This window comes from Athene cunicularia (genome assembly GCF_003259725.1).
Source record: "Athene cunicularia isolate RWA chromosome 12 unlocalized genomic scaffold, athCun1 chr12_part1, whole genome shotgun sequence".
NCBI lineage: Eukaryota > Metazoa > Chordata > Aves > Strigiformes > Strigidae > Athene > Athene cunicularia.
This window is the reverse complement of record NW_020799116.1, coordinates 16,884,891-16,902,209: the sequence shown is the minus strand read 5'-3', so window position 1 is coordinate 16,902,209 and position 17,319 is coordinate 16,884,891. Positions and strand designations below refer to the sequence as shown.

The 17,319-nt window shown below is 40.3% G+C and overlaps 2 protein-coding genes across 3 annotated transcripts in view; both read right to left on the bottom strand.

The window, feature by feature from the left end:
* The window catches only part of POC1A (POC1 centriolar protein A), a 61,237-nt gene extending 43,924 nt beyond the window's left edge, over positions 1 to 17,313 (bottom strand). Inside the window, exons 1-7 of one of the 2 annotated variants that reach the window (XM_026857182.1) lie at positions 17,308 to 17,313; positions 15,507 to 15,591; positions 12,299 to 12,470; positions 9,276 to 9,455; positions 8,055 to 8,162; positions 5,805 to 5,920; positions 393 to 526 (exon numbers count right to left, since the gene is read on the bottom strand). In XM_026857182.1, coding sequence (XP_026712983.1) covers positions 393 to 526; positions 5,805 to 5,920; positions 8,055 to 8,162; positions 9,276 to 9,455; positions 12,299 to 12,459 — 699 coding nt within the window. In that variant the 5' untranslated portion in view covers positions 12,460 to 12,470; positions 15,507 to 15,591; positions 17,308 to 17,313. The remainder of the gene's footprint in view (positions 1 to 392; positions 527 to 5,804; positions 5,921 to 8,054; positions 8,163 to 9,275; positions 9,456 to 12,298; positions 12,471 to 15,506; positions 15,592 to 17,307) is intronic. The other variant, XM_026857183.1, reaches the window with a different exon arrangement.
* Positions 16,000 to 17,319, bottom strand: part of LOC113484907 (heat shock transcription factor, Y-linked-like) — a 19,461-nt gene continuing 18,141 nt past the window's right edge. Inside the window, exon 4 of the mRNA XM_026857593.1 lies at positions 16,000 to 16,008. Coding sequence (XP_026713394.1) covers positions 16,000 to 16,008 — 9 coding nt within the window. The remainder of the gene's footprint in view (positions 16,009 to 17,319) is intronic.

Sequence of the window (17,319 nt, the reverse complement as noted above, 5' to 3'; positions counted from 1 at the left end):
AGCATTTATCTTCAAAACACCTATGTTGGGGGGGGGGGGCAAGTGTTATTTGCCCCACTCTAGAGAGGGAGACAGTCAGAGTTGCAGTACACAGTGTACAGCAGACCCAGGATTACAGTTTAGGCCACAGCTCTGACTGTCCCTTAGGTCTAAGACTTATATCCTCAGTACTGGAGCTCCCTTTCTATCTTGATTTCCCATCCTCTTCACTCCTGCCTTCTCTCCCCATAAGCCTTCCCTTCCAAACAGTGATGATCTCAAATACAATTTGAAGTACTATCGTTGTCATTTTATGCAAGGAACTTTTAGCCACAAAGAATGAAAGGCTCAAGTACAGATGTGCCCAGTTTGCTGTGGGTTTGTACATTACTGTATAAAAGGTTTTGCCTCACCTGGTGACCATGAAGAGTATACAGAAGTCTTCCTTCTAGCAAGTCCAGAATTTTAAGGGTTGAATCATTGGAAGCAGTAACGAGATAGTTTCCAGAGGGATGAAAGGAAAGACCGTTTACCACAGCACTGTGCACTAAGGATGAGAAAAACATATATAATAGTCACCAAGACTAGTTTACATAAGCTCAAGGCAAAAGAATAAAATAAAGTACATTTCCATTTTCTGTTACAAAGTTTCACAGGAAGATTATCACTGGAAAAACATTCCACAAACTCTTCAAAGCACTAGAGAACAAGCACAGTACTCAATTCTTGTAAAAATAGGCACTACTTTATTGAAAGAAAAAAAAAAAAGGAAGCTTTGCCAATTATTCTGGGAGATTTAAGGATACAAAAAGCTTCCAGCATAGCCCCAAAATGTAACTATATGTGCATGTAACTATGTGCTATATGATTCTCTGAAAGAGCTGGACACTGAAATATTTTACTACTGTGGAGCTGCTGTTCTCACTCCCAAGTCATTCTAGACTAAAATCTATAAGTTAGTACATTAAGACGACTGAAATGACGATGAAAGACACTCAAAGTTGGCATTGCACAGGTTCTTTTGGTTTAGTACTCAACTCTAACTGAGACTGGATTTAAGAGAAACTAGAAAACAAGAACCAACAACTTTAAAATTGTCCAGTATAAGCATTTCTTCAGACATCTAAACTGACTCACCAAAAAATTTAAAACAAGCATGAGTAGACAAATTATCAAGAGTGTGAACTTTCACTAATGCAATCCTTCCTGCATGAAAATGAAGCCAAAGAGTTATTTTGGAAAGAGCTAAAGAAAATGCTCTAGTAAGAAAGTCAAACTACCCTTAAGTTTACTGTAACATTAAACATCTACCTAATGTAGAGGGTTTTTTTCTCTCCTCCATGAACTTTTACAAAACAGGCTATTGAACATATTTATTTATAAGAACACGCAGTACTTTACATATGCACAGCTTTCTGAACGTATGTGACATTACAGAATATTAGGACTATGCTTGAAGAGGGTTTTAACTATCCAATTATACTTAATTATACTACATGCCCTCCAAATGTTCTGGTATCTCAAATCTGCTACTACTAATACATCCCCCCCAACTAAATTTATGTTCCCTTGAGAGTCTACTGTGCATTTTAAATCCAAACTGCAAGTTAAAAAAACTCAAAATACAGTTTTAAAGACATTAGAACCAATATTTTTTTTTGCAGATAGATTTGAAGCAGAAATATGAAATAATCTTGTTCAACTGTAAAATGGAATGCATCTACTTTTGAAATTCTCAGTAACACTAGATACCTCAGCTTAATTTCTGAGAACATAATTCTTTTTGACCCAGACTATGAAAAAACACAAAAGAAAACTTTAACTCAACACAGGTAACAAACAGTTATTCTTGTTGGTGAATACTGCTTTACCACACAGTTAGATCTTCCTCTACCCACCCCCCAGACCTGTTTTACACTATATATTAAAGCAGAAAAAGTCTATGTGGAGTTTGTCCCCCTGAAAGAATACTAAATACATTTCTCCTTTGAAAATTTTGTTCTGAGTGATTTGGAATATTCTTCAGCCCATTAGTATTTATATCCAGATAAAAGCAAACATATTTTGTCAACTAAAGCAAGTCCTAAAAGGAATCACACCAGAAATAGATAACGTTAGTGATATATCCTCTAAGTTCCAGACAGTGAATAAAGTATTTCCAGCTTCAGCAAAAAAAACTTTTCATAATGGAAAGAAATTACACAGGCTGTGGCTGTGTAAGCAGTCAGCTTCTGTGCCCAAGGAGTTCTTACCTATCATAAGCTCAGAGAAAACTTCATCTCTCTTCTGCCAAACCAGCTCATACCTCCCACAAGACCATTCACAACACCTCTCCAAAAACTTGCCAACACATCATGCAACCTCACTTGATTTCATGTTTTAGACAATAAATCCAGTGGAGCATGAGATGGCATCTCCTGGTGACTTGTTGCTATAAGCCTACCCTTCTGCTGGCAAACCCCTAGAAAATGGGGGTTTAACTAATGGTCAGTTAAGGGAGTTATACTGGAGGGTTAACTACTAAAATTGAGTCATGCCAGCCTATAGAATGACTGAACATAACTGTCCCTGGTCTGACAATGCTACTTTTATGTAAATTGGTGAACACCACAACTTAGTAACCACCAGTAAGAAGATAAATTAGGAAGTACCTGACACAGCCACAGTCCCTACTGAACAAATAACCACCATCCAGCCCCATCTGAACTGTATAAAATTACCAACTGGTTTTTCTAGACAGCAATAAAAAAAAAAGGTTAGAGCTGTTTCCATAGACCTGCAGAGGTACCCTACACACAGCTTTGCACAGGTGAAAAAAATCTCAGGCAATAATCCCTCTACAAAGATGGCTAATGTTTATCTGCTGTACAAAAAAGTTAGTGCCAAATACAGTATTGAATAAAGCATCTGTTCTCCTGTACAGTAAATGCGACCAGAGCATACTTTGCTAAAAAAACGCATGCAGCATACAGAAGGTTTTGCAGTTTGCTCTCTACTTCCAATTTTCATTTACCAATGTCACAGTTGGAACAAGTCCTGGCAACAAGAGCAACACTGCTGAAAGATTAATCAGTTTTGGAAAACAACCCAACTCTGACACGCAAGAGTTTGTAGCAGAGCTACTTATCTATTAACTCCTCGATGCAACTCAATCTTTAAAATGGATTCCCTTGAAATCGGGCAGCGTAAGCACATACCGTAGGAAGAGATGCCCTCTAGTGGGACTGAGATTGCAGCTCCACGGGGGAGAGACGCAAAACCAAACCCGATTTAGTCTATTTAGGCTTGCATGTGAACCCTCAGAAGAGCGGGACTTAAACACCTCTCCAGAACATGTTACAAACATCAGGTTGCAGCCACAGGTGGATGAAGCGACTGCATACAGCTACCATTGCAATTCAACGTTTCTTTGGCTTCTATGACACTTTCTAGTTCAAAGTTTAATACACAATCAGGATTTACACAGTAGCTGTTAAAAATGACACTCCTAACAGGGAAAGATCACTTCAACAGCAAGAATGTCAGACAAAAATACCATTCAGTAAGGGTAGGATACAGGGGAACTACAGAATTCCAAGACAGAAAAAAAAAATAAACCTGGCAGCCAAACCTGAATCACATTAGATTTAGACAATTTAATACCAGTAAGTAGAACGTAGAATGAGGTGATTCTTGAGCCAATTTATACTGTGGCTGGAAACATGCACTGCAGATCTTGCCACTGTAGCAAAGCTGATAGAGTAGCTTAAAGGACAATCTGACACTGTTTCAGTGTTTAAAGAGGCTACCTATTTTAGCAACAAGACTTCAGAAAGAAATTTCCAAGTTTTGATATGGGCCACAAATTAACAAGAATCATACTTCAGTATTCATTGTTGAAATTGTACCACCTCAATACCAACAAACTGGAACAACAGTTGTCAAGAGGTTTGATTTCCATCAGATTTTGTTAACTATCAGAGAACCGGAAGTGATTGCGAGTCCATAAGAATAACTGAAGAAATAAAATAAATCACATTATATGAGAGTTCAAGAACCTCATGGAAGTTTGCAGTTGAATGAGCTCAAGGAGTGCTTGCCTTGACTACCCAGAGAGAATACACTTGACAGTAGCACCCCACACGCCAGGAATAAAACACAGTGCAGGAAGTTGATGCTAGAAATAAGGAATATGATTTTTTGTTTTCTATCCAAGAAAAAACCCTGTTCTAATGACAGTGGTGTCGCGATCAGTACTTAACAGTCAGATCAGATGATCACAATAGTATTTCCATCTATAAGCAAAAAGCAAAAGAACAGCCGTCTATATACAAGGGAACTACAAAAGCATTCAAAAGTTTGCAGGCTGTTTCTACACCATAATAATCTCTTTTCAGGGAACTTTATTTACTGTTTTATAGAACCCAAAGGATTTTCATAATCTTAATATCTAGCTTCTCTGCAGACAATTTGCATGTGCTTTGAGATGACTAACTCCCATTGCTTTTATCTACTGGAAGAGGCCCAGGCTTTCACAGATTGCTGAGAAGGAAGACAAAGCAAAGAACTCTGCTCCTTTAACATCATTACACTTTCTCTGCCTTTCTGTAATAAGGGAAACTAGACAACTTGTATCAAGAACCTGCAAATTCTTTCATTGCCTTGTGATTAAATGGATACACAGTCAAAAGCACTTTAAAAAAAAAAACAACTGCAGTTACATAAAGCCAGGATAACCAACAGCTTTAATTTAGAACTCAATTTTTGTCTCTCAACTTACAAAGTTAGGAGTCAACTGCAAGTCTGTCTTTCCTGCCTGGCATTCAGCTGTGAGGCTGTCACAGCAGAAACTGACAGCATTTGGCATTTGATGTGGATGGCAGAAAGAACAATACACCAAGCCCCAGCCCTGTATCACTGATCTGCTTTACTAGCATGCCAGAAGCAGTGTTCATGAAAATCTAACAAAATTAAGTTTAATAAGCTACGGAAACAAAGCACTGGAAACAGTACAGATTTACAAAATACTACAGCAGCCCAAAATATTGTTAATAGTAAAGGAAAGAAAAGCCACATTTAGGCTCAGGAAACTAATACGCACAAAACAGGATGATCAAAGAAGCTTTCAGGGATGGGAGAAGGGCATTTTCCCATCCAGTTCCACGAAACAGCAGCACTAATCAGTTTGACAAGAAGAGGTAATGGGAAGACATGCCATTTGGAAGGTAAAGGGGTGGGGTGGAGATTTAGACTCCTAAATATAAGATCTAGCTACTCCAAGGACAAGCTAACTGCACAAGTCATAAGAATGTCAAAGCTAATTCTAGAAACCGAAAATCAAACAGATACTGGATCATGGTATAGAATTGCAATTGGTTTGTTTTGCTTTTCCTCTTTTGTTAACTTTCCTAATTTTCTCATGAAGAACTTAACCTTTTGATTTGCTGGAATGCATCTGACTCCTCCTATGGGCTTATTCAGAGACAAGGCCACATCATTTTTACTGCACATCATCTCCTCAAGAACAGTGAATATGAAGCCAAGAGGCATCGTAGATAACACCTATGCATACCTGCAACACAGGGCAGTTTCAGCATTGGGGCTTTTTTGCTCTTTGATGGTGGGCAGGGGAGGAGAAAACAGAGGTGTTTCTCACCAATATATGAGAATCAGTCTTGGAGACAACACAAAGCAAAGCATGATGCTTGGTGGAAAAAAAGCTTCCACTGACAGGTCTAACCCAATGCCTTTCTGAAAAAGCAGCAGATGGAGAAACAGTCCTTGGACTTCAGAGCAAATCATTTCAATATGTTGAAAGACCTGCCTTTTCCAAGAGCTTAACTTGCCTTGATAATGTTGAAGAAGTCTATTCATCCTAACGTCCCACACCTTCACTGTGTTATCTGTACCAGCTGCAGCGATGCATGTACCACTGGGATGAAAATCCACATGATTCACAAACCTGTAAATTGCAGTTAAAGACAACTGTTTATATTCAACTGTTGCTAAAGATCAAAGAGGTCTTTTCAAAAAGGGAAGAAGCTACATCATGATGCATTGAACACTACAGAAAGGAATAGATAAGAGAAATTCAGCAACACAAATTTTCAGGTTAAGCCCTTGCTTATAACCCCAAGCAGACTGCAGGATTTTATCTAAGCTTACCATCTTCAACACTGTGCATTACAGGTGTAGGAGCTGCAGACACAAGCCTCCTAAAATCTGATGGATCCAACTGTCACAACATTTTCAAGTGTTCACAATGTTTGTATAATATATCTCCTACTAAATTAACAGGAGTTCTAGAGTCGTGTGTACAAGACTGAAGAGATTTTTCTACTATTATGCTTAACTAATTTTAAGGTGGAATTTACTGAATTTGTGCCTGGAATCGTATGTTGCCACTTGGAAGGTAGCAAGGCTGAGACCAAGTTCCTTTCTGAACCTGTATGCAATCAATTTTTATTTTGAACACACAAGTACAGTAAAACCTTCAGTGAAGAGCATCTTGTAACTCCTCACCCAATCCACACAACAAATAGGATAAAATTAATTATTCTTTGAGTATTCTTGTAACAAATGCTGAAGAAGTTAAAATATTTCAATAAGTTGTTTGGAGAAGCTCTATTCTTAGGAGTACTGGAAAAAATAATGCTGTCTGAATTTATCTTAATGTCACTGTATATTATCTGGAAAGAACACAACTTTGTACTTAAAGATTCAATGCAGTAAGAAATTCAGCAGATTCCAGTCTCACTTCTAAGAACCAGTTTTGTGTTTCAGGACATTATTTTTTGCTGTGGCTCAATCTCCAATCCTGATTCAACAGCTGTTTTTCTGAATAAAAAGTGGGTTTTGGAATAACCTTATTATTCAAAAATTTGAGGATGAAACAAAGCATCCAAGCGCCAATCTGCCAGTACACTTTTACTCTTTTAATTTACTTAACTCAGAGCAAAATAAGAGCGCTTAACATAGCTAGAAGAGATAAATAATTTACAATATCTAACTTCCAATACCTAACAGAGATGCTTAAATTATTTATCTCCTGTTCAGCTTGACTCCCTTGAAATATGATTTTTTTGTAGCAACCTGCCAACTCTGTGCCTCATCTTCCCTTCCTTCCCAGACAATCCAGCTGCACCTATCATGTCAACTTGACCTTGCTTCCCATCTTCCCTTTTTTTTTCCCCACAAAAACCATCTGTACCCCTTGGCACCATGAAACTAATTATGTAGTAATGATAAAATAATGATTTGACTACAGTCCCACCCACTCACCATACCTGCTACAATAAATAGTACCCCAAATTTGTATCTAACTTGGGGGGGACAATAATCCGACACCGAATTAGAGGGACAGATCGATGGGTTTGTGCTCTCACACCCCCCCCCAGAAGGGACACCTTTTGGTAAGATTCCCCTTGGCTATGTTGAGTGTATACCCATGAACTGTGTTTTTTTTTTTTTTTTTTTTTTTTTTTTTTTTTTTTTACAGTGCTATATAGCCAACCTGCAGTTTGTGCATTTATCGTAGACAATCTTAAAGAATCTGTAAATGTTGCACAAAAAATAAACTTTACTATTCATGAATCTGACTGCTTCTCTTGAATGCAACCAGACTTACAGTATAGGCTGTTTGGGCTGGGTCAGACTTATAATCACGGTCTCAACTGTCATACCTATTAAGGGATATGTCCAGCCTCCCCTAGCCCCTCTGATCTCTGAGGGCCAGCTAGAACGCAAGGGGATTTCTCTCTTACCAAATTTATCTCTTACCCTAAATTCAACAATCTCCAAAAATAAATAAGAATGAAGAACCTAAGATTGACATGTGGGACAGTTATGAAAACATGATCCTCAAGGTTTCAATCTGGAGAAGTCATAAAAAGGTCAAAGCAATTCTGGGAACTCCTTTTGCATCTCATTCTCTGCTGACTGTCTTTGTAATAGTGCTAATGAATTTTTAAGAGGTAGAAAAGATTTCCAGGACAAGGACCTTTGACTGCAGTCACAAAACCAGGTGTACATTGACCAGGCATCCCCATTTCAGAAATCACAAGTAGGCTGGTCCTCATGCACCACAAGGTACTTACCCCCCATGCTCACAGAAGGAGTGTATACATTCTCTGCTGGTTTTATCCCACAGTTTGACAGTTTTATCATCACTGGCTGACACTATCAATCGTCCATCAGGAGAAAATCTAAGATAAGAGTTATAGCAATTAAGAAATGCCCCCAAAAGGTGTACAGGGTCAAATGGATTTGGCCAGTTGTCAAGGTATGTCAGTAAATACACCTCATTTCAAGAAGTCACACTGGCATCAGTGAAACTAAAAATCCAATTACTCCACGTTGAGGGAAAAACAAAGCAAGCTGTACGTCCTCAAGCTATCCCTAATTCCACAAACACATAAAATAACCCTCAGGAAAGTCTTGAGACTGACTTAAGATCTCTTTTCCTACTTGTTTCAATTTAAGTATATCTCAAGTTGTTTCTCTACTGTGATTCAAAACAATTCCTACCTTTGCCACAAGCATTCAGAGCAATACAATTGCTCCCAAGATAAAAGCTGCAGCAGGAAAAGCTTCATCATTCAAGTGCCTTAGAAGAATGCATTAAGCTATCTCAGAATTTCATATACAAGACAGATCAGTATCTCTCTTCAGAAGCACACATTTTACAGGATCAGGACTTGAGTCCTTAACTAGAGAACATTCTAATACATACTGGAAAAACATTCTTTCTGCTCTACTGTGGGCATCGGTAGGACTACCAGCCACTGCCACCACCATATTCAAGAACTATAATGAACTTTTCACCCACAGAAAAACTATGTATCCTAAAAGGAAATATACATAAGAACCCCTCAAAACAACCACAATGGACAACTGAAAACCAAATCTGAAACAGTTATCAGGAAATAATGTTTTTATTCTTTCAGCATTTTGGAGGGAGCACAGGTGAATATTTTAACTGGAGGCATGACAAGTCTATAAGTAACTAAGCTGAAATAGCCATATAAATCTCTCATTTTGCTTCTATTAGCAAGTTCAAGATGCAGAAGTCTCCATAACAGGCAAAACCAAAACAGAACAAATCATTAAGCAGGAAAGTCTCCACTTAAAGATCACCGAAGAAACACAAAGTGGGTACACAACTATTATTCAAAAGCATCTCTGCCAGTTAACAACAGACTTCAATCACTAGACACACCTGAATCATCCTGAATAGAAATGTGTTACACAAGACCATAATACTCAGTCTCCGTTTTGTGGGGTAAGTCCCCACCTCTTTGTCAGAAAGCCATACTTACCTGGCACAGCGAACCCAGTTTATGTGTTGACTAAGTGAGAAGAGAAACTTCTGTCTGTGAACCATCCACACTTTGATTGTTTTATCATCAGAAGCTGTAACTAAGGACTGGCCATCATTGGAGAAATGAACACTTCTTACAGTTCCCGTATGAGCCTTGAACACAGTAGATTCTCCTTTGCTATACAGAAGGAAAGAGCACTTTAAAAATGTGTAACATGGCAGAAAAGACATCATGCACCTGAAAACACAAAGCTTCTGTACACTGAGCAGTGCTATTAACCACCACTTCTATGGGAACTGCATGTGTTTAATGTTTGGAAGAAAATGTTGATCAACCCCAAACCCATGCTTCATGATCTGTACAGAATACATAGCTAAAACCAGTTATTCCAGTTCATTACTGGAGCCACATTCAACAGAAAACACCACATATTTCCTATAAAGAGGTAAAAATGCCATTGTTAATATTTGCAACCATTTAAAACAACATTTATGGAAGCATAAATATAAAAGAGGATGCTGAGATTTTGTACTTTTACCAGGCCCTTTGCTGTAAAGCAGTGAGGAGGGAGGTATGTGCTTTCACAGTTCATCTAGCCAGAGCCAAGCAGGCAACTACCTCACAACTGTTCCTATAATGACTCACACTCCAGCTGAATGTTTCTGATGCAGCATCACACAAGAAACACCACAAGTGAATTCAGCACACCTGATGTTGTACAACTTCTCCATTAGAATTTAACAGGCTTTATACTGAGGCTGAGGACTGCTAAAACTGTAAAGGAAAAAAAATATTTTTTTTTTTTTAACATACCTTCCAGCATCATTCCCTCCCTCCTCAGAAAAGGTCAGAGCTGTCTAGTTTTATTTAATCTTTTTTTATCTGCCAGAAGGCAAGGAACAGTAAAGGTTATGTCTCAGGAAAGCTTTCTTTCTGTCCAAAACCACAGAACATCCCCAAGTTTGATAAGTACTCATGCAGAAACATGAAATTACAAAATTCTGTCAGCATGGCTTATAAAAAAGAAACAACCACATCAAATTCCAAAGACTGAAATCCACACACCAGAGTAGCATTAACTGCTTCAGTAACATACCACCCTTGAAAGGTAATTCTTTTGAAATAAAGTCCTGGCCCACAGACTATAGGGCAGCTTCTCCCTCACCCTTTTATTTTAATGACTGTGCAAAACTGGCAAGCTGAAGGTCTCAAACCTGATTCAACATCGACACCTTTTGGTTACAGAGAGGTAAATTGACAAAGAATACTAAATAAACACAGATTAAAGGGGCCATGCACCAAAGTATTCACAACCAGCATAACAATAACCCCCTTTCCACACTGGCCTTTTTCTGACTTGACAGTCATAGGTGCAGTTTAGACCACACAGCTCACATGCCTAAGCAACAAAGATAAATATCACCCAACACAAGTTCATTTTTCTCAGCACATCCCAGTCCTCTGTTAAAATGTATATGCTAACTTCTGAGAAATCTAACAAGTTTGTGCTGTAATTTATTTCAGCATTCTATATTAGCAGCACAGCTCTGAAGATGGCTAAATGACACCGTCAGTCTCTTTCTTTATAGGAGATGGATGAACACCAAGGTCAAATTTTAATCATAATTCATCTTGTGCCTTTTAATAGTATATATGCTAACATGTCATTACGATTATTCCTTCCAGGAAAGTTTAACTAAACTGAAATAATTAAAATTGAATTTACAGTCTGCAAATTTGAGTATATTTCACTATAAATTAAGATATTTAAAAGCACTTTCATCACAGATTTTAAAAAGTCTCTTTCAGAACCTATCAGTTCCATAACAGAGATTATCTATGGTTTCATAGATCAAATAAAGCTTCCAATGGGTAATCATAACCATAAGAACTCATAAAAAATAAACAAATAGAAATGCTTTCCCAGGTTCCTGAAATGACATGTTTATTTTAACATTGGGGTATGTTTTGTGCATGGTTTTGTTCGGTTCTTTTTTTTAATCCCTTCTATCTGCCACCACAATCATGGATCTGCTTCTGGACACAAACCTTTAGTCTTCACAGCAGCAATTTACAAGCTCACAAGCAAAGCAACCTCTTATGCCTTTTTATGTGCCTGTCCATTCAGAGAAAAATAATCCCACTGTTTAGTGTGAGAACAAAGAGACCTGAGGAAACACTGGCAGTTGTTTTTCTGCATCTTGGCTGCAAAAAGCTTCTTGTTACTTTGCAGCAAGATTAAATCTTCAAGCAATTCTTCAGCACTCTCCTGTTTGTGCTGTATTTCAATTAAGTGTTCCTTGCTGGAGACCTATCCCTTAAAACAATGCATTGCAGAGTAAAACAGTAGAACCTGAGATGTCTCAGACAATGACCACCAAGAGTTAATGGGTTAAAGCAACTAAACCCTCTACTCAGAAATAGAAACTTCAGAATTAGGCTAAAGTACTGAAAGTGCAAGCTCATAAAAAATACATAATCCAAAGCAGTCTTGTGTTAGTAATACACCATCATTTACTATCAGTGGAACACAGAGTTAATAGTTTTAGACCAAGAAATAAAGGTTAAAGACACCTAACCATTTTGTGGACTACAGCAAGCATGCAAGCTAATAGCCTCCACCCTGCTCACAGTATCTCCATCACTAAACATCAACTTGTGTTTCATCATCTTGTTTAACACTAGCACAGAAGCAAAGGATTGATTTGCTAGGAGGAAAAACAAGCTGGGGGAGAAAGGGGAAGAAAAATCCAACATCTCACCACTGATGAGTTACATTAGTGAATTGTTCTATTAGCATAGGAAGTTAATACTGAGTTTAAGCTTTGCAAAGGATTTTAGTTTTGTTTCCAGTGCAATATCAAGGCCAAATTACTACTTCTCTGTTAGAGCTGTCACATAAAGTGGTTCTTCCTTCCCTCAAAGAGATTCCAGTCCCATAGCTGGAGAACTGCTATCAAGAAGCAAGGAGAAACCCCAAACCATAATTAAAACACAAGAGATAAAAGGAAGATACTTACACACTGGGAACCCATAAACGGACTGTTTTGTCTCTAGAGCCTGAAGCCACCAGGTGACCAGAAGGGGAAAACTGAACACACATCACAGCATCTTTGTGGCCCACAAAGCGATAGGCTCTCATCTGAGGCCTCATACTCCAGATCATCAGGCATGAATCCATTGAGCCACTTGCTGAAATAGAAAGGAAAAACAAAACCACACAAAACCAAACTTGCATTAGTGCTTCTCCAATTACTCCAAAACTGCATTTCACACTCAGTTCACCATCACAGCTTCCAGCAATCTCAAGTACATTGTCCTTGAAGCTTCACCAACGTATCACATACTGTTATTTCATCAGTAATTCAAAGTCAGTCATGCATTGGCTTGGACTGACAATTTACTTCCAAGTCAGGTCATGCAACAGCTACAGAGGTAAAAGCCACACAAGTTGCAAAATTTCATCCAAATAAATACATACTAAGGAAACACATAGAAGGTCTGTGAATTAAGGTTCCTCATCACTTTTTTTATTGGAAAGCAGAGTCAGCTATCAGCTGTAGCAGGTTAAATATCAAGTAACACACTACAGATTAAGCAGAGAAGCTCTGTGAGTTGGTGACTTAAAGGCAACCCAGCTACAACTCCTTCCAACATCTCTCCCTTGTTGCAAAACATTGATCAAAGTCAGCTCAGCAGTTCTTAATAAATGAAAAATACAAGTTTACAATGTGATTAAAGCAGTGTTCAATTTGATATTAGTAGGAAGGGTCAGCAGGACTTGACAGTAGTCATGAGATGTTTTAAAGAACTATGGATAGAGATAGGGTCACTCCATCTACCCACAGCCACTCTTCCACTCATGTCCACTGCTATACTCAGCTGCAGGAATAACAAACAACCACCACAACTTGCCTTTACTCTTGGCTTCTATGAAAGGGGTAGAAGAAAGCAAAGGCATGCTCTAAAGACAAGAAGGAAGAGAAAGGGCTAGAGGGAGACCTCAGGGGGCAGACTACTTATGGGAAGGTGGCCATTCCCCAGCATAGATGCTGCTTTTTCAAGATCTCCCTCAGCAGCAAGAGCAAAGGATCACTTAAGTAGAAAGCAGAATTCAGGCGCACATGCTACATCTACTGAAAGCACAACTGACAGCTCATCTCCATGACACTAAACTTCATAGAAGCTACATCCCCCTCCCTGTTTGACAGGAGCCATATCTGTCCTCGCCAAGAGAACCAGGCAACAGGTTTCCCAAACACAAGAGTAAATTCCACTTCAGTCTAAAACTCCTCTGCCAGGTCCCATCAGTGACTCAGCACAGTGAAAACTGAAGAGTTGCTCGTCCCCTAAAGCCCGTCATACTATATGAAGTATGTAGCACTGGAATCCTAGTGATTCATAAAATGGCAAACATATGCCTGTGGCAACTTAACATCTCAAACAATGACAGTAAAAATACCCCTTCAAATCAATTTTAATGCTTAAGTAACAGAAAACTGTAGATTTTCCACAGGCAAATACAGAATATACACATTTTAGCCTGCCAACAAACCCAAGATGCATCTCTATCTCTCTACCCAAATGTCAACATCTCCAGGGAGATCTTAAAATGTTCCTAGAAAAAAAAAAAAAAGTAGTTTGATGGTAGGTTCTGATATGGTAGTATCACAAGTACAAGCTTTCAGTTCATTGGTGTTATGGCAAAATACCAAATAGATTTTGCTGGAATTGTCCTTCTATTTCACAGTCATTTTAACACAAAAAATAGTCATCTGTCTTCCTGCTATGGATTTGGGATTATTACATGACCATTTCAAACAGGATCATTCATTATGCATGTCCTTTACAGGGAAACAAAAAACCTTATATATTTGTCAGTTCAGTTGTTGTTTTGTATTTCATACACACAACACTTTCCTTAGGGATATTAAAATTTAAGGGGAGGCAACTGTGTAAAAGTAGATAAACATACAGCCTAGTGTCAAGAGATTTGAACATTAGTCATAACTACACTGCCACTGTTTGGCAAGGATATTAAGTTGCAATATCACAGCTTCCCCAGGACTGACGTTAAAAAATGTAAGGAAAATAATGCTCTGACATCTTAATAAAGCACTTCAACATGATACTGCTTATAGATGACTTGCTGGCAATAATAATTATCCTTACTGGACTGGGAAAGCAATCTAATAGAGTAAAAAGACCAACTCCTCTACGTTTGGCTGTTTTATTGGGGGGGAGGCCAGAAATGGGAAGGAAGAACTTTGAAGTCTCATAAGACTCAAGTACACATAACTGACCCAACAGTACCTAGAAAATTTCTTAGGATTTGTTTCCTTTTTTACTTGATCTCATTTACTTAAAATACCAAGAGCAACTACTTCGTAGTCTAGATGGAGGCAGCAAAGGCTCCCATACTACTTCTGAAAGGCCATTCAAAAGCAATGCTTAACTATGCTCAGAGTTCCCTTGCTAAACAGAGATGTTCACTGACCAGATAAAGTGAAGGCACAGGAAGTAGAAACAAAACATCGCAGACAACAATAAGAAGAGCAGCATGGAGAGAAAGTGTCCAAAACAAGACTGATTGGAATCTTCAAGGAAATTAAAATCAGAGTGTTGTGTAGGTTACAAGATCCAGAACAAGATTATCATCTGCTACACTGATGCACTTCTACTTACTCATGCCTATTGCCCCAGCTGCCTAGTAGGTATATTGCCTCAAGCTATGATTTCTGCCTTATCTGCTCTTCGAGCCAAAGCGATGCCCACCATGCCACACAGACTGAACAGCAGCTTCCCCAAGAGCCAGAACCCCTCCTGGTTCCTACTCAATGCATACACAGTGGGTTACTAAACAGCAGCTAGCACAGAAGCCTTGGCAGCTGTCTGAAGAGGAGAAATGGAAGGTGGAGAAGAAAAATAAAGGTTTTACCTTAAGTTCCCTGCATGGTAAAGCCAGGTATGTGAAATAATAAGGAACAGTAGATGTCCTTAAAGCTCTAGAAGGATGGACACAATTTTCCACCCCTGTGGTTCAACAACTGGATTTTTTTCAAAGCACACAGAAATGTTCATCCTAAAATGCTGAAAGAATTTCTTCATCATTAAATCAAGCCCATTACTCTTATAGAGCTCAGTACATCCACTGCTCCCTCCATTTAACTAAAACAGAGAAGCTCTTTCTTTATCATCTAGCCATCAAAACAAAAAGAGACAATTTACCCAGTTGTTTCTTATTGAGACTGAAGTCCACACTAGTGACAGCATCTCTGTGGCCTTTGAAGTGTCTCTCCAGGGAAGGGTCTTCCTAGAAGAAAATAATGTTCAGACACTATAGGTTAAGAATCACTTTGGACAATAAAACCATTTTGTTTCTATGACAGGTGAACCAAGTCACATACTGATCCCAAAAAATGCAGGTAGCAATAAGAACAAGATGCAACAAGAAATGCAAATTTCAGGTGTATGAACAAACTTTTAAAAAGGCAAATTACCCCAACTGATAAAACGCTTGAGGGACTTGCACAAATCATTCATTCATTTTTACAACATGCTGCAAGCACAGAGAGCCCAAAGCTGACTTTGGAACAAATAAGCCATGTCAGTGACCATCTAAGCAAGCAGTCAAGCTCAACTTTGCTCTAACAGCTGCTCATCTCAGCCCAGGAATAGCCAGGAGGCCACTGCTGGCACAGAAGGGACTAATTTGCAAGCCTTAACACACCTGTAAAACAGACAGGCAAAATCAGAACTGCAGCAAAACACACTGACCCACCACCCCTCCACTATGTCCCTACACAGCACCTTGCTGCAAACACCAAACAATGCTTCAGGTCAGGGGAGAAAGAGGACAACAAATCACCAGTCCCACCCAGCAGACTAAAGGTAACCACACATACAAACACAGACCAATCCCAGCCCCAACAGCACCCCAAAACCCAGGGCTGCCCCCACCCCGAGCCCCAGCAGCATTAAGCTCCCCCAAGCCCAACTCTGTCCCCAGCCCCTCCCAGCCCCAAATGCACGATGCCACCCCACGGACCAAGCCCAGGTAAGCCGCTGCTGCACAGCCCAACCCCAGCAGCACCAAGCCTCCCCTAAACCCAGAAATGCCCCACCCCCACCTGAGCCCCAGAGCCCCCCAGCTCTCCCCTGCACAGCCCAGCACCAGCAGCACCAGACACTCCCCCCTCGCCCAGCCCCGGCCCTGCCTTCCCCCACAGAGTGACGCCTGCAAGGAGCTGGTGCTCATTGCTGTAAGGGGCCTCGGACCAGAACGCACCCAAGGACACAGTTTTTGCAACTGCGATGGGGACATCCCGGAAAGGGCAAAAAACCCCAGCAGACACCTGCGCAAGCCAAAGATAGGAAAGCTGAGAAACTTCACAGACAGAGCAATGAGCCAAGACAAGACCTTGTATGAAAAGACTGGGAGTTCACGGAAAGGACACTACGAGACGCCTCTTCAACAGCCTCTAGGGACCAGCCCAGAGCACCGAACCCCCCGCGGGAGCCCCTCAGAGACCCTTCCCCGAATTTTAGCACGCTTGCACAATGTGTTAACATACGGATTAGATTCTCTGCACACAGGCGTGTGCTTCTGGGAAATTACAGGAATATTCATTCCTTTTATTGTCTCTAGTAAGCGTGCCTGTGTCTTGCGGCACCCACGTTAGGTGGGACGATCCCCCGCGCACCCGGCGCTGCAATAGAGAATGCCCGCCTCGCAAACTTCAAACCGAGCCTTAGGGGGCTCTTTGGAGACCGGATTTACCGCAACAAAAGCGCCAGGGCCCGCCCTCCGACCCCATCCCGACGGTCACCCCCGTCAAACCCCGAGCCCGGGGACACCCCCCCCAGTGCCAGCGCTCCCCAACACCCCACCCAGCCCCAGAGGCCACGGCCCCCGCTCAGCGCCATCCCAGACGCTCAGGCGGTGCCGACCCGCCGCCAGCAGCGCCCCAAGGCTTCCCCCTCCCGGCGGCACCAAACCCTCGGGCCGCAGCGGACCCCGGCCCCTCACCAGGCCCCCGGC